This window comes from Palaemon carinicauda, chromosome 6 (assembly GCF_036898095.1).
Source record: "Palaemon carinicauda isolate YSFRI2023 chromosome 6, ASM3689809v2, whole genome shotgun sequence".
NCBI lineage: Eukaryota > Metazoa > Arthropoda > Malacostraca > Decapoda > Palaemonidae > Palaemon > Palaemon carinicauda.
In genome coordinates, this window is record NC_090730.1 from 142,345,249 (window position 1) to 142,371,966 (window position 26,718).

A 26,718-nucleotide genomic window follows, 5' to 3' on the forward strand; every position below is an offset into this window, starting at 1 on the left:
AGGAAACTTTGAGTCAGTTGTGTTCGTCAATTTATAACAAGTAAAGTGTTCTATCACATTATGATTCTAATAATCCAGTTAAGCAATGAAGTAGTTGAAGGTAGGAATCATGTTCAGCTTTAGAGTTGGAAGTCACAGGAAATGAATCACTTGGACTATATGTTCTTACCTGTAATGAGTTTAATCCCTCTTGAAAAAGTTCTTTTGCAAAAGATAACACTTTTATGCCAAGAGAGTCACTAATAACTTTACTTGAAAATTGATTTTATAGGTTAACAAAAATATAGTACATTACTTATTCTCGATAAAGAAAGTTTGTTTCCATTAAAGAGGTGTGGTGGCAATTCTTCAGTCTGGGAAAAATATAAAAAGGCAAAACTTTGATATTGGGATATACAGTATTATGCTCAATTACAGACTAAGGCTACAATAATTTCATGTGATAGTGGGAGGTTGTACCATTCCAGTCATAATCATTGTAGCAAATGGTATAATGAAAATTGTTTTGGAATATTTGGGGTTACGTTCAGCTTACTGAGTTGTGGGCACAGTCATTACCTAGATGTAGGGGTTTGTTTAAAAAAAGAAAAGCAACATTAACTTCTCGCAAGTTGCCGAACAATTTTGAATTTATTCAAATGAACTAATATGCCAAAATTCAGAAAATGGTCAAATCATGTCATCCCTGATGATCTTATTATCAATTTCGACCAGACAAACGTCTACATCGTTCCAGTGGCCGAATACACATTGGAGGAATGTGGATCAAAGCAATTACCCCTTATAGGCCTAGATGACAAATGACAGGTATGTGAAAATATTAATTTTCTATACAAAAATTTTCTTTAGAAATCATTAATGGAATTATTACAAATTAATGTAATAATTATTCAGTGGAAATTAATACGTCTAATTTATTCAAGCTTATTAGCATTTTTATTACCATGCATTAATAATGAAGATTGTGAGTACACACTCCTTGATTCCAAGTTTTAAATTTCATGATCAATTAATGGACATTTCCTGCAATTAGATTATTTATAATTACCCACAGCTTGGTAGATCAATTTCTTCCGGCTTTTGCAAAATGAGGTATTACCTGATTCATTTGGGATTTACCAATTATGGTGTACAGTATTAGAAAAAAAAGGAAGAGCTCATTTGATTCATTTTTGCCCATCGTTGTAGCATAGGAAAACAAAATTTAGATAGGTATAGATTTGATGTTTTTCTAGGTTAAATATAATTTTATTGAGTGGTTTGGTGTACTGTACTAAATAATAAAAGTACAGTATAAAATGGCAGAGCAGAGCATTTCACATGAATATTCATATTGTACACTCAGACCCTACTATTCATGGTGATTAGATAACAGATATCAGCAAATGCTAAAAACCAGCACATAATAGATGCACCCCTAATGATACTCCCAGATGCCATATTTGCTCACAAGAAGACGTTGACTTGCGACCTATTGAACTTACGACTGATTGCTTTTACGTTCATTTTTACACTGATGACGACTTGTCTTGAAAATAATATATTAATAGGACAAATATTTCCATAGAAATATATTTTCTGTTATAAAAATGAACTAATCTTTCAACTTCCTTTCATTAGGTTACTAATTGATATTAGTACATATTCCCGTTGTCCAAATATCAAGTAACCTTGGATATGTATCAGTTGTTATGGGTACTACTTAGGGTAAATTTTACTCAACACCTATGACAGAATCTCGCATACGCTAGACTTATTTCCTTTGTTTCATCTCTGATATTAGATTGATATTTATCTATTGAAATTAAACTAATAAGAAAAATATTTTTGCATGGTAAGGTAGTATTTTCTCTTTTTTCTTGCAAGAAAAACAGTGAATGGTTTTTCATATTTTGTAAATCTTTGTTGAGTTTGCATCATATTTTTGGCAGAAGGCGAACTGGCAAACCCAGTGTTTTTCTTTTGATTCGCTCATTACCAAGTGATATTAGTATTTCCATCATCGAAACTGAGTAATAATTTCAAGTATTTTAGTTGTCTGCTTCAGTTGATATGAGTACAGTATACATTTAAGAGAATAAGTATTGCGTGTCTAGTGACATCATATTTCTGGCGGAAGGCGAGCTGGCATATCGAGTGATTTCCTTTCGATACATTACCGAGTAATATAAGTACTGTATTCCGAGAGAGAGAGAGTTTACATAATGCATCTGCCTCAACTTACTCTTACCTATCTCCTGGTATATAGCTGAGTACAGTATGCTGTGCAGTATTTGGTCTTATATAAACTTTAAAGATGTCTGGTATCAGTTTCAGCATCATCTGAAGTGATGCGCACCAGAATGTTAGCCAATGAAGACCAACCCTCCACTGTAGAGCCTAACCAAGCAGTAACCATCCCAGTAAACAGTATAAACTCACGGTCCTATGCTGCAATTGATCTGTTGCCCTGTGAATTTACTTCAACTAAAAAGCTATAGAATAATTTAGGGTTATGCAAGACTAAATACAGCCAGCAAATATAGTTATATAACAGGAGAATAAGTAAATGTTTAAAGGTCACTCATCAATGACAGGACAATGTCCTAGAGACAGACTATACATACATATGAATGCACCCAAGCTAGGACCAGGGAGGGCCAGGCAATAACTGCTGATGACTCGGCAGTTAGACCTATAGGCTGCCCCAAATCTCCCATCCCTAATTCACAAAGATGGCAAGGTTTTAAGACTCCTGAAAACTCTTCGGGTTTGAGCAGTGCTCGAATTCCTAACTGATGGAACTCGAGTTGAAGACATTCCCAGTAGGCTACCACAAGCCCTTGTGTAATACTGTGATAGCTTTCTGTCATTTCATAGCAAGGCCTACTGCATATTTGGTGTTGTGTAGATGTGAATAAATGTCTACAAATATTTTTGTTTGAAATAACAGGGCCTTCCCAGGAAGAGCAAGCCCACGAATATTGAGGTCCAACTGTAATAATTTATTAGCACCAATCATAAATTATTGCAGTATTGATTGTGCTAAAACCACTAAAATATTAAGCCTGCTTGTTCTAGTGCATATGTAATAATATGTATAAGCACTTTTTCCTCTCCTCATTAATCAAGATGACAGCTGAGGTATAAATGCAGTCAGCCCCCACTATTCGCGAGGGTTAGGTAACAGAGACAGGCGTGAATTTGCGTATTTTTTGGGTTACTAGGGTGGGATAACTCCTAACCTAACCTAACGACTCGCTACCCATTTCCTACGCTTGGATAATTAACACACAAAGTACTGCCTAATATTGTTTTTACTTGGTTTCTATCACAGTATAGTTGTTCCTATCTAGTAATAGTGCATAATACTCGCTGATAGTGTTGTGTATATTACTGTAATATACTATTATCACTACAGTAAAGCTTAAGTGTACTGTAAGTGTTCGCTGTTTTTGTTTGGATGACTCGACTCACCGCACACGTAGCCTACAAATACAATAAACAATGGAAAATAATACAATACATATAGTACAATATTGTGCATATACGAAATATACAGTACCGTATGTATTGTACTATTATTATAGTTACTCTTACTATAGAAAGGTAAATATTCTATCATGCATAAACAACCCGTTTTCTTTAACTCACGCATGTTTTTAACAGTAACTATTTTATTGTAATACAATTAATATTCATTTGTGAGACATCAATAAATAGCCTTTAGTACAGTGAACCCTCGCTACTTCGCGGTTCGACCATCGTGGATTCACCACTTCGCGGATTTTTTCCATAACCCATATATATATACAGTAATATATATATATATACTGTATGTATGCATGTATTTATGTATATATGTAGGTATGTATATGTGTATACATATATATATATATATATATATATGTATATATATATATATATATATATATATATATATATATATATATATATATATATATATATATATATATATATATATACACACACACACACACACATATATAATATATATATATATATATATATATATATATATATATATATATATATATATATATATATATATATCTATACTGTATATCTAAAGTAGGAAGATGTGATGTAGTTCTAAGGGAAAAGTATGGGAAATATGTCTGGGTAATAAGCAAAGCTCTACCTCCAGTTTGTTTCTACATTATGATCAGAGATAAATGTAAACAAAACATTGGTTGCCATTTTTTATCGTGCTTTTTAGCATGTTTAGGAAATGCATGATATAAAATCATCTTTAATATTTGTGCCTGTTTTAGTTTAGGGTACTGTAGTACATGCATTAAGTGTTCTGTACATTAAAGGGTAGTTTGTTAACAGTACTACGTACAAGGGAAGGTTTTAAAAGTCTGAATATACATGTTGAATAAATAGGTAAATATGGTGTCACTACTTCGCGGATTTTCACCTATCGCGGCCGCGACTGGAACCTATCTACCGCGATAAACGAGGGTTCACTTATGTTTTTTTTACACTCGTATATTTGAGCTATTTAATTGTAATACAAGCATGATTCATTGATGTTAATATGTACGTGAACCTACTTTTTACAATGAATAAACTTTAATTATTTAGTAAATACAGTAGTTTTCTTAACTATTATTTACCAATGTTAAGTAAAAATATAGCTAATGTTTTGATGTGTTGTAGCATTGTGCGTATGTACATACTGTACACACATACGGTTCATTATGATTTTTAACTTAAAAATATACTTATTAATATAGAAAAAAATTTATATAAATAATCATGACATTAAAAGGAAAATATATGTTACGATCTGTTATTTATTTACTAAAATGAAAGAAAAATAAATCGCTAATGCGTTTGATATGCGTAGTAGCATTTTGTGTTTGTACAAACAATAAAGTTCTATTTATTGTGTTATTTTAATTTAAAAATGTTATTGATATGAAATTAATTATAAATAAATGATAATGACATTAAAAGGAAAAAGTATGCTATGATCTGGTATTTATTTAAAGAAATGAAAGAAAAATATATTGCTAATGTTTTAATATGCGTAGTAGAATTGTGCGTACATACATATACACAATACAGTACTTTTCATTGTTTTTAACTTAATAATGTACTTACTGATATAAAGTAGGACAGCCGGATTTTATGGTTGTAACTATCATCAAGGTAGGGAGATAACCAATGGGAGAGCAGGACAATGGTGGCAAGTATACAGTTTGGCAACGCGCAAGTTTTTACAATTATTCTAGGCGCCTGGTGAATCTTGTGTTGTATTATGAAAATTTTTTGTATTATGAGGTGAAAAAAATCTTCATGTCGTTTCTTATCATGAATTTTTCATATACAGAAACTTTCGTATCTAGAGCGATGGCCAGATCCTAGCTGATATTCTAAAATACTACACAGAAAAATTCAAGGATTTACTGGTCACCTTTTTTTTTCTCGTTTTGCAAAACTCCATTGGGACATAGGAGATTTTCTTTCTTTTTAGGATCAATCGATGCAAAGTTGGGCCATGATTCAAAGAATAATGTTACTGCTGACAGAAAATAGATATACCGTAGACCCTTTTGGTGTTCACACTTTGATTCATGGTTTTCAGAGCCCATTTATGGTAACAGGTGTTCTTACCCTGTCCTCACATGAAATATATTCAGAATTATATGTGGTGAACACAAAAGCACAAAAAAGGTCTCATAGGACAATCAAATGGAAGCTATATTTGCTGAAGAAGCTATAGAGGAATTTATAGTAAATCCTAAGGGCTCAGTTTTGTCCTAAAGGTTATGGAGGTCTGGAAGTTGATTGTTGTATTTCCTGAACAATTTTCTTCAGCTATCTCATTTCTAGAGGGAGATAATAGTTCCAGTTGGAAGGATGTCTTGCTTGTGCCTTTGGATTTGAAAGACATGCTTCCAATTTTCCTCTTACAGTACTTGTTTTCTAACTTTTCCTTTCAGTTCTAGTTATGGTCTGGTATTACAGAGGGGCATACGGCTGATGAGATATTAAAGTGACAAACTAATCATCTTTTCTTCACCTCTGAAACTTCAGTGGAACCTCCTATACAAACTAATAATCTCGTCCTCATCTCGGAAACTTCAGTGAAACCTCCTATACCTCAATGAATGGCAATATCCAGATCCTATTACTAATACGAATCAGACGTAACCTCGTTAGCACACTTGACTCTGCTAGTTGTTGGTCATACACTACGACCTTCACAGTTTTCACAAATGAAGGAAAAAAATATGTGAGATATCTTTTTCCTTTGTTGGAGATGTTAAGGTATCAGGCCCCTTGTGCAGAGTTTTGGCAAAGATTCTAGGCCACTTAAAATTAGCAGAAAATTTAGTGCTACACAACTGATTCATGTTTATTTTTCTAAATCTAAATTTTAATTGAAAGGGTTTATAGTAAGCAAATCGAAGGATTTCCCCCTGTGCCCTTCCAAGGAGCCCCTGTTAAAGTGTGGCTAGATTAGCACGGTCTTTGGAGAGGAGCGGTTATTTACAGCTGCTTCTAGAAAAAAAAACTTGTATTCATATATAGGACTCTGTAACTTTCTAAGTCTAATGGTTCTAAAAGAAAACATGAGAGTACATAAGTTTGTAGAACTGATGAATGTTATTACCTGTGTAAACTCCTAGTCCATGTCTCTAACAAGATAATGTTGAATAAATGTACCATAGTAATGTACTATAGGAGCAGGTGGCATGAAATCCCCAATTGGATTTCTGTCCCACTCTACCAGACCAGACATCTTTTTTTTTTAAATTAAGTCCATGGTCCTATGAGTTAATTTAGAACTGTACTGTACTTATTTTATACCTTTTATGCATTAAGATTTTTTAGACATACTCTTTTGATCAGTCAATGCTCACATAATCTTGATACCTCCATTACAGCCACAACAATCATGGTTTCTATATTCTCTTAAGCTTTCAGTGGATTAGCTGAGATCTGTTCTAATCTGGAATAGACTGTCAAAGTAGCATCAATTCAGGTGTTTTCACCAAAAATAACGGTCCTTCACCTGTATTTCTTAGAAATTATCAAGAAAGATCTTATTATCTTATTAGAAAGGCTTTTTTAGGTCCAGCAGCCAAGTTATCTCCAGCCCTATCATACAATTGTAAGCCTGACTCTACGAGTCCAGTTGGCTCAAATTTTGTTGTAGGAAAGGCATTGTTCTACTGCTATCATTCTTAAGGTACAGTATAGTACAGTAGAACATCGGAAATGGAACTTAATTCGTTCCAGAAGGGCATTTTATTTTTAATGTGATTATAGATATAAGATCATATAAAAATATAAAATTGCAATTGAGTGGACAGAATAAATTATTAGATACTGTATGTGGAATAAAAGAACTAAATAACCATTGAACTTCACTTTACTTGTATGGAGAGTGGATGGTGCGAATGGAAAGAGGAGGAGGAGGTGATGGTGCTAGTGTATCTTGGAAGGGGTGTCCCCATTTCATAATGTTGGGTAGCTGCCATTCTGGGATTCTTTCTCATTTTTCCCTCTTTTTAGGTACTAACTTAGAATCACTTTAGGCCTTTTTTACTATAAATTTTTCCAGAGGTTTTTTTTTGCCTCTTGTTTAGAAATGTCTCTAAAAGGACATATTGCATTGTCATTTAAAAAACTTGCTCACGCTGCTGGGTACTGCCTTATCTGGATGACATAAACAGTATCAACAAATTCTGTAATTCAACCCATTTTGAATTAATTTCTTTTATCATTAACTAGGGGCATTATCCCTTCACTCCACCTCCTTTGAAGATATTTCCTCAGCTACTGTCTTCCTTAGGGTGTTGGGGTTCCTCAGTGGTGAGTTTTGTGTTTTCCTCCAACAACTCAATGTCTTTCTCAGAAATGCCCATTGACTTCCCTAGAGACACATTTTCTTGATCACAGGCTCAATCTCAAGATCAGGCTCAAAGCTTCAACGTTTTCCTGCTATACCGTTTGGCCACAAATTCTTCCAGGCAGAGCTCATTGTTCTGAAAGACACTTTCCCAAGACTTTTGATTCTAAAACTCTCGAGTTGAATCAACTTTGTTATAGAGGGAACCTTAAAATGCTTTTTAAAAAGATATGTGTTTAAAGCTTTTTAAAGATGATTGCATGTTGGTCTAAGTTCTGGATAAGGGTAGTTGCAATATGGGGGGTCAGGAACTTGATAGTAATGGAGGAAAACTCCAACCACTTTATCGTCTTCCAAACCTGGAGGGTGAGTAAGTGTATTGTCCATGATTAGTGCTTTAAATTGGAACTATTTCTTCTGGAGATATTTTCTCATTAAGGGTCCAACTAAATACATCATGCATCCAGTCAATGAAAAACTGCCTAATTACCCAGTCTTTATTATTGACCCTCCACATTAAGTTTAGATTGTTGTTCATTGTGTTTTTCTTGAAAATCCTTTTGTTTTTGGAATGGCAAACAAGTAGGGGCTCGACCCTAAAGTCCTCACTTGTATTCCCACACAGGAACAGGGTTAGCTCATCCTTTATAGGCTTATGCCCAGGCAAGGCCTTCTCCTCCTGGGTAATGTAGGTCCTTGGCACTTTTTTTCGTGCCTGTTTCATAGCAGTTGAAAACTTAAGAATAAAGCTGTTAAACTCAATAAAGTCTTTAAATTCCCCCAGCATATTTCCCAGCAGTGGTTTTATCTGAACGAGCACTCTCCCATGCCTTACAACACTGTGTAGGTAATTTCTTATTTTAAATTTATCAAATGAGCCTTGGAAATATCTTTAAGACCTATGTCATTATTTGTTCCTGATCTATCTTGTGAATGTATGAATGTAATTACTTAGCATTTTGTATATCATGGCTTCTTGGAATGCTATCACCCACCAACTGTTCTTTGTTGATCCAAATTATAACCAAGTTGTTAAGTTCCTGGATGATCTTAGTTCTTTGTTTAGATTAAGATGTAACTTCTTTCACTACATTAGCTTTATTTCTATGAACCACCTCTGATGTTGATATTCCTTCTCCAAAAGCTCAGTTTATCGACATTTGCCCCCAAAGTTTGTTGAAAGTTTTCCCATTTTATTTCCTTTCAATACTTTATGCCCTTAGTAAAGTAATGAAGCACTAGTGGTTAATGGCAAGTGGTTCTGTGTTGTTCAGTTTTTCTGTCGCATCTGTGATATGTCGATATATCACCTTCCAAACTGTGATAAGTTTTTTTTTTGTGATACAAGTTGTTTTCCCTGCTGGATTTGATTGCATTCCTGCACAGGAATTGTAGTGTGTTTAAAATAACTGTTGTTAGGTGTACAGTGAGATTGAGAAGACAAAATCTGTGATGACAGAAGACTTGCTATATCTCAGATTCAAAGTAAGATTGATAATTCAAGTTCCCATTTAGTGCTAAACCCTTTTATCCTACTAGATGGATCAATGTCAGTCTGGTCCTTGATTAAGATGTTTCCTTCCTTGTTACCTATCAGCAAGGCACTCAATGATCATTTAAAAAACTTAATGAAATTCCTTGAATTCTTTTGATAATGTTCTATTATAAAGAATATATGATTAGTATAAAGGTTTTATCGTCAAATAATATTTAATCTATTCATCAGTTACTTTAAGTAGCCAGTTACGTAAAATATGTTAGGTACACTTAATTAGTATTAGGAATTAGTTATCCCTTGATAATTTGAAGTAAAACCACAAACCAGTGGTTGAAGGACAGACCGTAGCAGTGTTTTCAGACATGTCATCACTAGACCACATCCAAAACTAAATGAGTTTAAGGTCATCCTTGCTGTCCCAGGTAGAGGAAGTGATGTTAATTTGGGCATATTTGAAAAAATTCATGGACACAAAGATGGTCCGTGGATCTGTGCCATTTGTTGTCAGTGTCTGAGAAGATTGCCATACCAATCAACCTGATCAGATGACCCATTTCAAAAGTGTTTCAAAATCCAAACGCTTCTGTTTTACATCTGATCACCAGGTGATTTTTGATAGCATTCTCAAATCTAGGGTTTTCACAACCCTCTAGATTTTACTTAATAGGTTTGAAAAGATGTTCAGGATTTGATTTTAGTTTTTGGTTATTTTTTTTTTTTGATAAGTTTTTAAGATGGGGTTTCCAAGAATTTAACAGCATAATATTGGTTTTGTGATAAAGGAAGAGAGCAGGTATTTGCCACAATGGTAGAACAATCTTTGAGGTAAACTTAACCAGTCAATGACCCTACCATGTTGAAAACGCTGCTCATCCTCTGATCAGCTAAGTTAAGCAACATAGGGTTTGGTCCTTACTTGGTTGTGGTAGAACACCAGATGCTAACAATAATAAAGATCTTTAGTTCTCCTGTTCTGGATCTCTTAGCATAGAAGGTAGATACCCTGTTATGTACAAGAAAAATCTAGATCTTTACACATTCCCATCTTTTACCGTGATTTAACAGATGTGAAACAAGTTCAGGCGCTCTCTCTGAAACATAGACTTAATAGCTCTGTTCAGGATTATTTTGTACCAAAGATACTAGTCTCTTTAATTTTAATGGTGTCAATCCATGAATATATCAAAGATGAGAACTAGCTGGGATTATATTGTTAAAATTGTTTAACATTAGAAGGAAGTTGTTGTAATGAGTTTGAGACATCAGTTTTGATAATGAACCATATCTTCTGTTTTTTCAAAGTCATCTTTAAAGATAAGTTCTTAATTCCTCCCCCGATAAGTGATGGGAAACTTTCCTTCTTCAAAGAGCTTAATATTAACCCTTGTTGTAAACTGATACACACACTGAATGCTAATTTGCAAGACCTTTCCCGAGAAAAGAACATTGGTAGAAGCAGAGACGTTCTTTGCATAGCTGATTGTGTCATGATTTAACTATTTTTTTGTATCTTGGCCTGCAAATATTTGGTATTATTTCTTGGTTGGGTACTGGTATTCATTTGTTTAATGTATTAGGTTTTGGAAATAATTATTATTTCATACCCTAGTAAGTTTGCTGTTATGATTCATGATACTATACTTGGCCCACTTTGCCTAGGATGTGTGTACTGCAGAATAGTTTGTAGAATGTCTTGGAAAGGTTAGGGAACACCAGTTTAACTATTCATTGCCCAAAGAGTATTTACCTTGAGGTAAATGTTGTTTTTTATGATAGGGAGAGTAGATATCCTTCTTAAAAATCCAAATCCCAAAGCTTAACAGGTCCATTGGCAGCCTTCAGGGCTTTGAAATTCTGCTAAATGGGGTTTGTCTAAAGGATTTCATGTTCTACCTTAAATTTGTTGATTAGAACTGCAGTATTAACATATTGGGAAATTCATTTATTTTTGTAATGAATTACATCGTTTGAATCTGTTTCTTTTGAGATAAAATGTACAAAGAAACTGTGAGTTATTTACACAGGAACACCAAGACTGCCTACTGGTTTCAGTGTCATATACAAATTAAATTTTCATGATAGTGTACATTATTATAATTACTTTTTAAATATTTCTTAGCCGGTGAATATATAATAGCTGCAACTCTGCGGCTCGGCAGAAAACACACACAAAAACTCGCGAGCGATCGCTATGAAGGTTGCGGGTGTGCCCACCAGCGCCACTATCGGCCAGATACCACTCTTGCATGTAAACAAACCCTTCAATTCTTCTCTGTCGACGTTGACGACAAGACGTATCAATACTCGCTGTAGAACCTGGAGTTTTCTCAACAAATTTGGTGAAGTACTTCATTTTGGTTTGAGCTTTCGCAGTGCAGGTGTTTTATCTTCATCTTAAATCTTGAACTCGTTTTTGGATAGATTTAATTTTTGATGACAAGAGAGAGAGTATGGACTTTCTTTCTTTGACTTTTAAATGGCCGACCCTTCCCTTAGACGGAAGTGTGTTTTAGGCTTTTAGCAATTATCTTATCACGTTATAAATTAATTATAGATTTTCCTCTATATATTTTATATCTCAACCGCCTTTATTAGGCCTCTTCGATTAGCTTTCCATTTATAATAAACATCAAAATAAATTTTAATGATTTGTTTATATGCGACCTTTCCTGAGAGTATGCGGTCCTAACTTGGAAACCGAAGTTAAACAACGTTGAGCCCTTTTCAATCGTAAATAACTTTTACAGAGCTAATGATTTAAAACTTATTAAATGAAATATTTTTAGTAAATATTTTATGATAGTTTTTTTCTTTGAATAGTCTTCGTACTGTTTCAAAGATGAACTAACGTTTAGTTTATTTATGCTACGCAGTTTGCGCTTTATCGTTACGATAGAGAGAGAGAGTATCACGGTTTCACTTTGCAGAAAGAGTAAATCGATTCTGACGTTTTGTTCTTTTTTCTTTCAAAGCTTAAATGTTTTAAAGACTATTTTAAAGGAACTTTTAATTGAAAAACCTTTCAGTTTTTTCCTTTGGTCAAATAACCTGTTTGTTGACGAAAGGTAAGTGGGCTCTTCTCTTCGGTGCGAAATCAAGAGAGAGAGAGAGAGATAGAGACGGAGAGAGAGAGAGGAGAGAGAACGTTCCGATCTTTATCTCGTCCCAAGCGAGTAACGTTGTTCTCGAGTTACTCTCGTCCCTAGTCTCTGTACGGGGAGAAAGGATAAAACGTTTTTAATTTTTATTCTCGTCCCAAGGCACTGTACGGTGAGAGATTGAAAACGTAGTTTTGAATGAACTAGTGTTTAGTCTCTTCCCCAACCACTGATTTTTTTATCTTAAAATATGTTTACTGTTTTTTGCTGGTATTAATGTGCTTACATTATACAACTGATTTCCCAATTACAACCTTTTGATGAGGGTAGAATTGCGTGCTTCAGGTAGAAATCAGTTTTATTCATACCTAATGTGAATTGTTAAAAAATTCGATTTCAGTGAAATAAGTGCAAAACAGAAAATAGTGATAAAGTGATATTGCGCAAAGTGTTATCAGTGTTGCGACCGAGGGTTCGTCTGTTCGTGCCTGTCGTTCGCCTAGTCCGGGACCTCTTGCAAGCTCCCAAGCCCAGGGGAGAAGTAATGTCGTACGACTTATGGGTTCGAGAGGCCTTGATCAGCGAACAGACGTTCCCTCTATGGTATCAGATGTATCTTACCAAGATCACCCCTACCATAAGGCGAGAGAGACGATTTTCTCCTCGTCATCCGAAGGCTTTTCGCATAAGAAACCGTGGAACAAGGTTTCGAGGCCCTTTAAGCGAAAGTCAGTCCTTTCAGGACAGGTCCAGCGTCCTGGTTTTAACTATTAGGACAGCTCTGACCCTATGCAGTCATCGGAAGACTGCTCGCCGCCTAAACAAAAGCGTAACACAGACTCCGAGAGTCTTTTTGTAGGCAAGGTTTTGCAGTCACAGACGTTACCCTCGTCTCTTACCGCAACCATTCCCGTTGATCCTAAATGGGTTGTACGGCAAGACATGCAGAATAAGCTTGCCTCCCTTATGGAAGACTATTCTGCCGATAAGTCCGTTGAGCCTAGCCGTTTATCTCATCGAGATCCTGGCCTTCAGCCACCCTAACGTTCCTTTGTTCGTCCTATTGACGTTGGCGTAGCCAAGTCACGTCAGTCAGGTTGTTTAGAACCACACTCGATGCGGTCTCGTGTGGATTTTCAGCCACATTTGGACGTTAGGCCACTTGCTGATGCTCCTGTTGACGTTCAGGACGTTCGCCAACAATCGGAGTTGACTTGTTTTGACGCTGAGCGTCAACCTCCGCATTCTAGAGTTGTTTTGACTGCTCAGTCTAGGCGGTCAAAGCAGTCTCGAGTGGACGCTGTGCGTCCTCACGCACCTGTTGTTGTTGACAGTTCACAGACTGTCAAGCAGTTACATGACGTTGCGTCCTGGTCCGCTACTAATGCACCAGTGCGTGTGGACTCTGCTTGTAAAGCATTGCCACCACGGTAGGTCTCTCCCTTGCTTGAGACTCGGCTATTGTCGGACTAGGTTCCTTCAGATGAGGAAATTGCTGTTCCCCCTCCTACTGATATTCCCTTGAGGACTCTGTCAGACGGAGAGGAGCCTAAAGCTGCTTAGCCCTCTATGGACTTTAAATAAATCATGCTGATTTTTAAGGATCTTTGTCCGGATCGTTTTGTAACTGCTGCTCCTCGTTCGCCTAAACGTCAGAGCTTACACTAGGCCTAGCTACTTCGAAGCCGTTGTTTTTTAAGCTAGTGCTCTCTCGCTCTTTTAAGAGAGCTTTACGTTTGCTAGGCGACTGGTTTATCACCAGGAGGAGTTTGGGGGAGACATCCTTTGATTTCCCTTCTTTTAAGCTGGCTTATAGATCGAGAGTCTGTTATGACACGAGAGAAGTTCTCGGCTTGGGAGTTTCTGTCTCTGCCCAGATAGACTTCTCAAACCTCATAGACTCTCCCTGGCGCCTGGCCATGAGACGCTCCAAGATTTTACAAGTCGACTTCAGAGCTATTTTCGAGCCTTTGAAGTTTTGCTGTACAATTATGTCATGCATAAACAAGGCTTTCAGGGATGGCTCCAATGATCTGACAGCCACGTTCTCTGCAGGAACAAGTCCCTCAGGGATGGCTCCAATGATTTGGCAGCCATGTTCACTGCAGGAGTACGTAAGAGGCAAGTGCGCTCAATGTGTTCATTGTCAAGACAAACTTCACGATGAAGTCTACCAGGCTGTCTTGACAGCATTTATGGAAGGCGACTGGATGGTCTCTCTCGACCTTCAGGAGGCATACTTCCACATTCCTTTACACCCGGATTCCCAACCGTTTCTGAGGTTTGTTTACAGGAATGTGGGGTACCAGTTTCGAGCCCTGTGCTTTGGCCTCAGTCCTGCGCCTCTCGTGTTTACGAGGCTCATGAGGAATGTGGCAAAATCCCTCCATCTATCGGGGATCCGAGCCTCCCTGTACTTGGACGACTGGCTTCTCAGAGCATCGTCCAGTCTTCGCTGTCTGCAGGATCTACATTGGACGTTGAGTCTGGCCAGGGAGTTGGGACTTTTGGTCAACCTAAAAGTCCCAACTGATCCCATCCCAGATTATTCTATATTTGGGGATGGAGATTCGCAGTCAAGCCCTGCTCGAAGTCCAACTAATGCTGAAACGAAACGTTTATTCAGTCAGGAGTTGGATCAGTCTCGTAGGGACTCTCTCATCCCTGGAGCAGTTTGTCTCACTAGGGAGACTACACCTTCTGCCTCTCCGGTTCCATCTAGCCTCTCACTGGAACTAGGACAAGACATTAGAGACGGTATCATTCCCAGTCTCCGAACCAGTAAAGGCATGCCTGAAATGGTGGGACAGCAATATCAGTCTGAGAGAGGGACTATCCCTAGCAGTCAAGAACCCAAACCACGTGTTGTCCTCAGACGCGTCGGATTTGGGTTGGGGTGCGACCCTGGACGGTCGGGAATGCTCGGGTCTGTGGACCTCAAGTCAGAAGAGCATGCACATCAACGGCAAGGAGCTATTAGCAGTCCACTTGGCCTTGATGATATTAGAAAGCTTCTTCGAAACTAAGTGGTAGAGGTCAACTCAGACAACACCACAACTTTGGCGTACATCTCCAAGCAAGGAGGCACACACTCCTTCACGCTGCTCGAGATCACAAGGGACCTTCTCTTATGGTCAAGAATTCGAGGCATCTCCCTGTTGACGAGATTCATCGAGGGGGACTTGAACGTCTTGGCAGACTGTCTCAGTCGGAGGGGTCAGGTGATACCCACGGAATGGACCCTCCACAAGGACGTGGGCAAAAGTCTTTGGGCTACTTGGGGTCAACCCACCATAGACCTCTTTGCCTCCTCGTTGATCAAAAGGTTACCAATCTATTGCTCTCCAGTCCTAGATACAGAAGCAATCTACATAGACGCGTTTCTACTGGATTGGTCTTTTCTGGACTTATATGCATTCCCACCATTCAAGATAGTCAACAAGGTACTGCAAAAGTTCGCCTCTCACGAAGGGACAAGGTTGACGTTGGTTGCTACCCTCTGGCCCGCGAGAGAGTGGTGCACCGAGGTACTTCAATGGCTGGTAGACTTTCCAAGAAGTCTTCCTCTAACGGTAGATCTGTTACGTCAGCCCCACGTAAAGAATGTCCATCAAAGCCTCCCCGCTCTTCGTCTGACTTCCTTCAGACTATCGAAAGACTCTCAAGAGCTAGAGGCTTTTCGAAGGAGGCAGCCAGTGCGATTGCAAGAGCTAGGAGAGCTTCTACCATTAGAGTATACCAGTCGAAGTGGGAAGTCTTTCGAGACTGGTGCAAGTCAGCATCTGTGTCCTCTTCCAGTACCTCTGTAGCCCAAATCGCAGATTTTCTTTTACATCTGAGAAAGGTTCACTCCCTTTCAGCTCCCACGATTAAGGGCTACAGGAGCATGTTGGCTTCGGTCTTTCGACATAGAGGCTTAGATCTTTCCAACAATAAAGATCTCCAAGATCTCCTTAAGTCTTTCGAGACCTCTAAGGAACGCCGTTTGGCAACTCCTGGATGGAACTTAGACGTGGTCCTAAGGTTCCTCATGTCAGACAGGTTTGAGCCATTACATTCAGCCTCCCTGAAGGATCTCACCCTCAAGACACTTTTCCTAGTGTGCTTGGCTTCGGCTAAAAGGGTCAGTGAACTTCATGCCTTCAGTAAGAACATCGGCTTTTCTACAGAAAAAAGCCACTTGTTCACTTCAACTTGGTTTCCTGGCCAAAAATGAACTGCCTTCTCGTCCTTGGCCTAAATCTTTTGATATTCCTTGCTTATCAGAGATCGTAGGCAACGAACTGGAAAGAGTATTATGTCCTGTTAGAGCTCTTAAGTTTGATTTAGCTCGTACTAAGTCATTACGAGGTAAATCTGAGGCATTATGGTGCTCAGTTAAGAAACCTTCATTGCCTATGTCAAAGAATGCTTTGTCATATTTTATCAGATTTTTTTAATACGAGAAGCTCATTCTCACTTGAATGAGAAAGACCGATGTTTGCTTAAGGTTAAGACGCACGAAGTTAGAGATATAGCAACCTCCGTGGCCTTCAAGCAAAATAAATCTCTGCAAAGTATTATGGACGCGACTTTTTGGAGAAGCAAGTCAGTGTTCGCGTCATTTTACTTAAAAGATGTCCAGACTCTTTACGAGGACTGCTACACACTGGGTCCATTCGTTGCAGCGAGTGCAGTAGTGGGTGAGGGTTCTACCACTACATTACCCTAATTCCAATATCCTTTTTAATCTGTCTCTTGAAATGTTTTTAATATTGTTTTTTTGGGTTGTACGGAAGGCTAAGAAGCCTTTCGCATCCTGATTGATTTGGCGGGTGGTCAAAGTCATTTCTTGAGAGTGCCCAGATTAAGGGTTTGATGAGGTCCTGTTGTATGGGTTGCAGCCCTTAATACTTCAGCTCCTGGGAGTCTTTCAGCATCCTAAGAGGATCGCTGGGCTTCGTGAGGAAGACAGACGTATAAGGCAGAGTAATCGTCTAAGTCAACTTCCTTACCAGGTACCTATATATTTTGGTTTTGTTATATTGATAACTGTCAAAAACTCTTAGCTTATACGCTGTAAACTTAATTAACTCTGGTCTCTACCCACCGCCTTGGGTGTGAATCTGCTATTATATATTCACCGGCTAAGTTAAATATTTAAAAATGATATTTTAATTATAAAATAAATTTTTGAATATACTTACCCGGTGAATATATAAATTAAAGGCCCTCCCTTCCTCCCCAATAGAGACGCAGCGGGACGAGAAGAATTGAAGGGTTTGTTTACATGCAAGAGTGGTATCTGGCCGATAGTGGCGCTGGTGGGCACACCCGCAACCTTCATAGCGATCGCTCGCGAGTTTTTGAGTGTGTTTTCTGTCGAGCCGCAGAGTTGCAGCTATTATATATTCACCGGGTAAGTATATTCAAAAATTTATTTTATAATTAAAATATCATGTTTTACATTTAATTGATTGTTTAACCTGGTCATTGTTTCATGATATAACAACATAATACTGATACAGTTGAAGAATTTTTTTTTCTTACAAGAGTTTCTAAACTATGCAAAATAAAGATGTCAATAGAAGGGTTTGAAGGCCTCAAAAAAGTAAACAGAAGATTGGGCACACAAAAGAACAAAGTAAGGATTTGGAAGTTTTGCCCAAACTGGAGGAGGATCTCTTACCATTAAAAGTCTAAGGGTAGGTGAGGCAATTATATGAATCAACATTGATGGATTTTGACAACTCTCCAGATGATTTTAGTCATTTTAAAAGATAAAAAGAGGTTCTTATATATGAGAACTCATAGAATTTTGACATGGATGCCAGGTCTGAATATGGATTTATTCTGTTTTTGACATACCTTATGACATTGTAACTGTTTATTAAATATGATTTTATCTATGTATATTTTATTGATTCTGCGTACTAGTACTGTGTTTTATTTAGATTTTCATTTTATACAAATACTGTACTATTTATTTAGAATTTGGAGTACTGTATCTGATAAAAAATTAATTCTACTAAATGATCAGTATAACTGAAAATATTCAACATTTTTACATAATTGAAGATGTCCTTAATGAAACAATGGGTTTAAGGGTACTCCATTTAACATTGCAATTAAACACGATACTCATTATTAAGAGCCATTGTTGAGGTTGAGACAGTACATACAGTGTTTATCTTGTAAAAGATATTTTAAAATGTTATTTTAAATTTTGTCCTTTCAGTACAGTACAGATCACTTTACATTTATATATGTTAATTTTTGCAGGAACATGGTGAGACCATATACAATTTCACTGGTAATTTCACCACAACACAGGTAAGTGTTTACATGAATGGTTATTACAGTAAATTCTTACATTTGCATGTAAAATACAAACCATTTGATTCTAAAGGCATTTCTGGATGGTGCCTATCTTTTTGGTTGGTAATTAAAACATTTCAGTATCAGGAAAGAGGTGGTAATCAATGCAATTAGGGCTAACCATTATTTGAATGATGTTTTTAAGGTGTTGGTATGATTGCCAATCATGCAGAAACTTCTTTCAAGAATCTTACCATGTACTTGAGAAAGGAAAGTGGGGTTAGGATCGATTGGCTTTATTAATAAAAGAAAAGAAATAAAAGTGAGTGATACAATAGGCTACTGTACATTGATTTTAAGGAAACTTTTAATTGTTCAAACTAGAATTGACCCAGACACTAGAAGGCAAGAAACTAACCAATGGGTAAGCTTCAAAGCTCTTAACTTATTTAGCTTCCTCTGTTTAATCTCAGAATGTTGGTGTGTCTAAGCTTGTCAGTGTAATTCTGATCTTACCTGGCCGGTTGCTAACCTTAACCTGACTTCCTTAGTCAGGGGTAGGGTAATAGTGTTACATTTAGTAAGAGTTCTGATTGTTCACTGCACGTTACAGAGTCAAGATCTTCTTGCAGAGCCTGGAATTCCTTTAGTCACTCTAAATCATTCTGCTGCTAAACCATTGCATTCCTAGTTGCTATTCTAGAAAACTAGATTGCAGGACAGAAGACAGAGTTAGTATTCTGAATCATAATATCCTTCCACTCGACAAATTAAGCGCTCTTTAGCATCATCCTATTTTCATTTGTTGATGGCGTTTCATATCATATGATTCTCTTGTCTCTTTATCATTGACGTTTCAGCTAAAACTAATCTTTTTCATCCCATTTTGGATGGCAGTGTCCTTCGTTTGTTTGCTAGCTCAGCCATTTGCTAATCACTGGTTAACATTAGCTGGGTAATGGTAAACATTAATACCTTTTTACTTAAATAAGTTTCACTTGGGAAAAATTGTAGGATTATTTATATTCAGTGGAAGAAATTTAGAAACGAATAAGAAATTTTTATGTCAATATATGGAGAATTAGGGCAATATAAAAGAAGTAAATGCACATATCTATAATATAGTCATACCTCTCTTCACGAAAGAATCTGCTTACAAAATTTTCAAGCTGAGAAATGATTTGCGAAATCTGTTTGATTGCATCTTGTTGAAGTGGATCTGTGCGTCATTTACGTGCAAGCTTGGCCACTAGCTCATCTAATGTTTTTATCATACAGGGTAAATGTAGAGATTAGTACCTCACTTTCTTAAAAGTCTCTTCCTCTTGTACACTTCAGTTCATGTATGTAGTAAGCAGACAGTCAAAAAATTGTTTATAAAGTCCTTAAAATATATTATTAAGACTAATTAAAACTAGCCTTTAAGATAAACCATTTAATGAAATCCAAGTAAGTTACTGCGGTATCTTGTTCATCTTGTTTTCCTATATTTAGAGTATGGCTGGTAATTCAATTTCCTGTTTAGTGTTGAAGCCTTTTATCCCATAAGATGGATCATTGCCTATATAGGCCTGGGTTATAATCTGGTTCCTGCCCTTGAACCTGTCAATAGTGGAATTACAGATTGTTTTAACAGTTACTTTAACAAATTCTTTTAAATCTTTTGACATATAAAGTATTAAGAGATATATAGGATTAGGTTGCAAGTTTTAACTTCAAATAATGGTAATTTATTTATCAGTTATTTTAAGGGGCCAGTTATCTAAATTAGATTGTCCTGATAATTGGTTATACTGTATAGGTATTTATTATTCCTTGTAATAGAAAGTTAGAACCGTTAGTTGGGGAGAGACTTTGTCACTAAGCTACACCTGGAACCAAGCGAATAGAAGATCACCCTTCCTTACTGGATAGGGAAGGTGCAGCTAACTTGGACAAATTTAAAGATATTGACAGACATTCAAGATTTAGATTTAATTTTTTTTTTATTATCAGACCTTTTTGACTGATAGATAAGAGATCTTTCTCCTAGTGGTCCTGATATAATTTTCTGGCCGAGCAACTTTGTTTCAGAGCTGAATTACACTCTCACAAGAGTTTATATTTGTGAGGTTGGAGCATTCGGAGCATTATCCACTTGTTTAATTTATATATAGAGAAACTGTTTCTGCTTTGTACAGTAACTGGAAATGGCATCCTGCCTTTGCTTCCTACCTCAGACATCACCCATGGATACATTATTATCTTTTTAATAAGTCCTTAGATTTCTAGCTTTGCTAGTTATTCTGCATTCAGCATCAGTAAGCAATCCATAGGATGATCTTTAGATGTTTAATATGTACATCGCTCAAGTACCCTACTTCTTGCACTGTTGAGATCTCTCTTAATATGTGTGTGGTATATGAGCCTTGATGTTTCATTAAGTTCGCGAATGGTGAACAGTGAACACACCTGTCGTACACTATGTTAGACATGGTGACTTTGGCCCAGAGTTAAATTCAGATATACAGTAGAATGGATTTCATTTAGCTGCAGGTAGTTTCAGTTCTTCACCTCTAATGAATTTTCGCACATCTTGCATGCTAATGGTATAACAAAAGTAAAAGCCATCCTGTTTGTGTGTTAGAATTACCAACCAAGATATTTTTATTTGGAAATTTCTAATTCAGCTAAAACCAGTCATAAATTGTATTGGAAAAAATATATATATATATATATATATATATATATATAAAAAATATATATATAAATATATATATATATATATATATATATATATATATATATATATATATGATCTGCAATGGATGTTTACTGTGTAAAATTCAGGTAAAATAGAGTCCATTTTAGACCAGGTTTTTTTAAACCCATAATATTCTGCTATAAGCATATCATTTTTCGTAAATCTTGTGAGATTTATACTGTGTAATACACACTATACTGTAGTATGAGTTCAAGCATATGGAATGTCTTTCATGTTTCAACAGAGCCAAACTACTCAGCCAAGTGGATTAAAGGAAGCTATGGAATGCCATTATGGAGATTGCAAATGTGTCAAGCAAGAAAATCATCAGGATTCTTCTGCCCAGACAGTGCCATCTCTAGCAGTCCCCTTCAAACCATGCTCTGGAAAGCATTGCAATTGTACATGTAAGACCCACAAAATTGTTATTGCTCAGAAAAAAGAGCATGCTGGGAAAATCCACAAATGTGCACATTGCGACTTTACGAGTAAGCGGTCTGATAATGTAAGGCGACATATGCTTAGACATACTGGTGAAAGACCCCATAAGTGTCCACATTGTGATTTCAGTGCAAAACGACCACATTCCATTAAAAAGCACATAGAAAATATTCATAGTAAAGATTTGAATTGTGAAAGTATAACAATGGAAAATCTACAAACTAAGAATAGAACTGAAGAAATTTCCCTTGATGCTATTCAAGGAAAGGACGTAAGAGGTGACAGTATAACTCTAGAAAATCTTCATGACAAAAGCCTGCATGCAGACGGCATTACCATGGAAACTATACATACCAAAGAACTTGGAACGGAAACTATTGCTATGGAAAGTATGCAAAGTAAAGACTTGAGTGCTGATGGGATTGTTAGATAAAACCTAGTAATCATATTCTTAATTAATATTTCTCATTGGTTCTAACAGTTAGCATGCTGGTGTATTGCTGATTGGAAGAATATCTAAAGTACAAAATAATCATCTGTAAAACACATGAAAGCATTGATTGAGGGATGTCTCTAGAGCTACAATCTATTTTGATTATATTTTAAGTTTGTGAAAAAAGCAGGTACTGTATGTGTTGCAACTAAAGTAGTCATAAAAGAGCAGCTAAGTTTTCATAGCTTTTATTGTTATTGTAGGATGAATAGTATGCTGTTGTGTATGTAAATGTTATTGTAGTAAACAATATTTCATGATCAAAATACTCAACAGATGAATACCTTCATACTTTAGTAGTTTGATGCGCTGTACCTGACGAGGCTCCTCTTGAGATAGCCAGGAGTTTGGATTTTTTAGTGAATAGGTTTTTATTCCAAGTCTTAATCATTTTATGTATAGTATAGCATTATGTTTCTTCATTTCTTGGAAATATTTTGAATACACATCTATTTGTTCATATGGTGAAAAAAAAATATTTTTATGCATTTGGTTTAATTGAGGTTACTTCAAGGTATTCTGTTTTATTTTTCTCAGGTTTGTTTTAACTTGATTGGTAAAATATTAAGTGTGAAAGCAGACAATGACAATTGCTTCAGTAACGATGCTGAACTAGTATGAGGAGTGGCAGAAGGTGTAATGTCTTATTAGATGGCAATGATGTGTAAAATGTAAGGATGTTCAGGTGCCTCTTTTTATAACAAGAATGTTTATAGTACTGTAATTTTGATGTACTGTACAAAGTTTACAGACTTGAGGGTTGTTAATTGTGCCATCGTGTTGAGGTATATTTAAATTTTATAATACTGTACAATTACCAGTGTGTGGTCTGGTCTATTATTTCTACAAAAAAATTCATATCATGACACCTTTGAATTCTCTTGCACTTTTTTGAGGTAGTCATTAATTAGTTTTGCTGGCACCTATTATTTAAGGAAAATAGCTGCTGGTTTAATATCCAAACCCCCTTAAGCTTTAATACCATGTTATCTGTAATATGTGTTCTCTGTAATTTTCCAGTTTTGTACTGTATTATATTAGGCCTTAAAGGGTACTGCTCCTCTGCCCATGAATGTGTGTAATTTACCGTTTTTCTTGTTTCAATTGTGTAACAATTCTTCAGTAAACACAGTTTGTTATTTAATCTCTATTTAAGGTCTTTAATGCTTTGTGGCTTTTAAGATATTCAAAGGTTTAATAATTGTTTTAAAAGTGCATTTAATTTTGCATATTTTCTTTTATCAAACAATAGGTTTATTTTTTCTTGCAGATATTATAAAACTAGTCAATAAAGACTAACATAAGGAAAAGGATGGATCAGAATGTGATGTGTTGTGGTCATGTAGAGATGAAAGAGGATCATTGGTAGGTAATAAGCTATAGAATTCATGATTTCTGAGGGGGACTAGGAATAAGAGCTGAGAAACTCCTGGCTGGAGTGCATAGAGATGTTGGATCAAAAGGACTTTCCAGTCTAGGATGAAATATAACATAAGAGGCACATTGCTTTTACAAGGATTTGATGCACTGCTGATCAGGGTAAGTATATGAAGTGGCTGATACACTTGAAATTATAAGCACAAAATGGAGTTTATCATTGATTTTGTCAGTTGTTCTTGCTAGATTAACAAACAAGCAGGTTTAGGATGCAAATGTTAAGCATTTTGGAATACCTTTTCACCTACGTATTCCATTTTTTCCAGAAAACTTTAACCTTTCAGATTTTTACTCCTCTTATGCCACTTGTTTTCCCTGAAAAAAAAAATTGATGTGATAAAAGAACCGTGTTAGATCCTCAACATCAAATAGAATTCTTTCAAAAATTATTGATTTGTAGTTGATAGATTTTCAAAGTTAATTCTTGCGAACCCCCCCAAGAGCAGAAAATGTAGTTCTTTGAGCTTGAATCAAAATTACTTAAATCATTAATCAAACAGGTCCAGGCATAACCTAGGCAATATTAGACAGCTTCTCATAGATAACAGGTATAGCAACTTATAGAAAGTTGTATCTTTGAGCTGGAAGATGAATACTGTATACAAAATCCTCTTATACATTACCTGGACATAAAAAAATGACATCTCCTTTTACTACAGAAGTTAACATAGCCAACAAGGCAATTTAAAGGCTGTGTAAGAGGTAAGCACCTAAGGAATAATGCCCACTGCCCTAGACAGCTGTGTATCTTTAAGAATCTATTGCTGTTGGTAGTTGACCAGGATAATGTACAAGATCAAATGTGCCTGAGCAACATATCAAGCACTCAATGACCTCAGTTACAAGCTTTCAGCAACCAGATTACTATTTTTCAACATATGTGGAAGCCTAGAACTATAACCCCCCACCCCAGATGGTGATGGAACGCTCATGAATAATCCACAAGATGCCTGCCGGGAGACAAAATTGCAACCAAATTAGCACCTGAATCTAAGGCTTGCTGTAAGGTACAACAGTCTCCCATAACTACCTCCCCATGGCTTCCCCCATAGGTAGAGTTGAAGAATTAACTGGGGTCTATTTTAGAATCATGAAGATATGTACCTTGCCTGACAGACCGCTGAATTTTCATATGCCAATTAGATGAAGATGAATACATGAACATGTATACAGTATGTATATATTCATTTTGTATACTATATATATATATATATATATATATATATATATATATATATATATATATATATATATATATATATATATATGTATATATGTATATATATATATATATATATATATATATATGTATATATATATATATATATATATATATATATATATATATATATGTATATATATATATATACATATACTGTACTATATAAATTTATATATGTAAACATACCTGAGTTATATATATATATATATATATATATATATATATATATATATATATATATATATATATATATATATGTGTGTATATATATGTCTGTATATATATTAAATGTATAGTATTGTATATAGTATATATATACAGTAGTATATATATTCTATACATAAATTATATGTATATATTATTATATATTGTATAGTCATCATCATCTTGAGCCATTGCTAGTACATTGCAGGATAAAGACCTCAGATATCCTTCGACTCACACCTGTTTATGGTCGTTCTACGCCAGTCTGTACTTACAAATTTTCTTTTTTGTCAATCTATTGCCTTCTCTTTCTTCCCTTACTTTGTTTGCAATCTTGAGGGACACATCTTGTTATTTTTCTTGTCCATCAATTATCTGTCATTCACATTTTATGTTCTGCTCATGTCTATTTCTTTTTCTTACAGGTTGTAATATCCTCAACTTTAGTTTGCTCTCAAATCCATGTTCTTTTACTGTTGCTTAGTGTTATTCTCATCTTTGTTCTTTCCATAGCTCTTTGAGTTGTAACTAGCTTATGTTCTAAGTTTCTCATGGATAAATTAATACTGATAGGACCATCTGATTAAGTATGTTTTTTTTTTCAGAGAAAGTAGCATTTTAGTTTTCATGTTTAACAGAAAAGCATTCACATAACATTGAACTTTTAAAATTCTGGCAATTCAACCAGCAGGTTATGAAGATCATTACACATTCTGGTCATAGCTGGAATAGAACTTTTAGAATATTGTATAGTATGGAGTCTTATTATGGAAAAGCCAAGCTCTTAGAAATAACTATGCCTATGGTACAGCCAGCGAAGATTCAAGTGCAAAATGAGGGTCAGAATTATAAGAATTTTATGCAACATGCACAAGAAATAACCTCAAGTTTTTGTCCAACAAATTAAGATGAGAGTCAGCAGGTGAAGACCAGCCAGGAGAAAAATACTCAAAACATAGTTGCATGGAAGGATTGAACTATTTCCTCAGGATAGATTGAAAACCAAAATTTTTAGAAACTTTCTCAATAAACAAATTTTTCGTGCCATTGAAGAAGAAACGGACCTAATGTTCCTTGAAAATAAATTTCCAATCAGAAATAACTCCCAGAATCTCATGAAGAAGAAACAGACCTAATGTTTGTTCAAAAAAAAAAAAAAAATTCAATCCGGAACAGCTCCCAGAATCTCGTATATGTTGTACTGTATATAGTTAGAGAGACATTGTCAATGCAAAGATCTGAATGTTAAGCAGCCACTGTGCTCGACTTACAATCATACCTGTAAGTTTTATTAGGGATCAACTTCATATCCCATAATTTTCACCTGTTAATTTTAGTTACCGTAGGTCTTTATTAAGGGATTCAGCAATCATGGGTCCACATACATACATACATGAACACACAAATACCCCATC

The 26,718-nt window shown here is 35.9% G+C and overlaps 1 protein-coding gene across 1 annotated transcript in view; it reads left to right on the forward strand.

Moving 5' to 3' along the window:
- Positions 1–23,862, forward strand: part of LOC137643268 (B-cell lymphoma 6 protein homolog) — a 175,884-nt gene extending 152,022 nt beyond the window's left edge. The window contains exons 11-12 of the mRNA XM_068376109.1: positions 18,728–18,778; positions 21,751–23,862. Of these exons, the coding sequence (XP_068232210.1) occupies positions 18,728–18,778; positions 21,751–22,380 (681 nt within the window). The 3' untranslated portion in view covers positions 22,381–23,862. The remainder of the gene's footprint in view (positions 1–18,727; positions 18,779–21,750) is intronic.
- Positions 23,863–26,718: the final 2,856 nt, after the last annotated feature.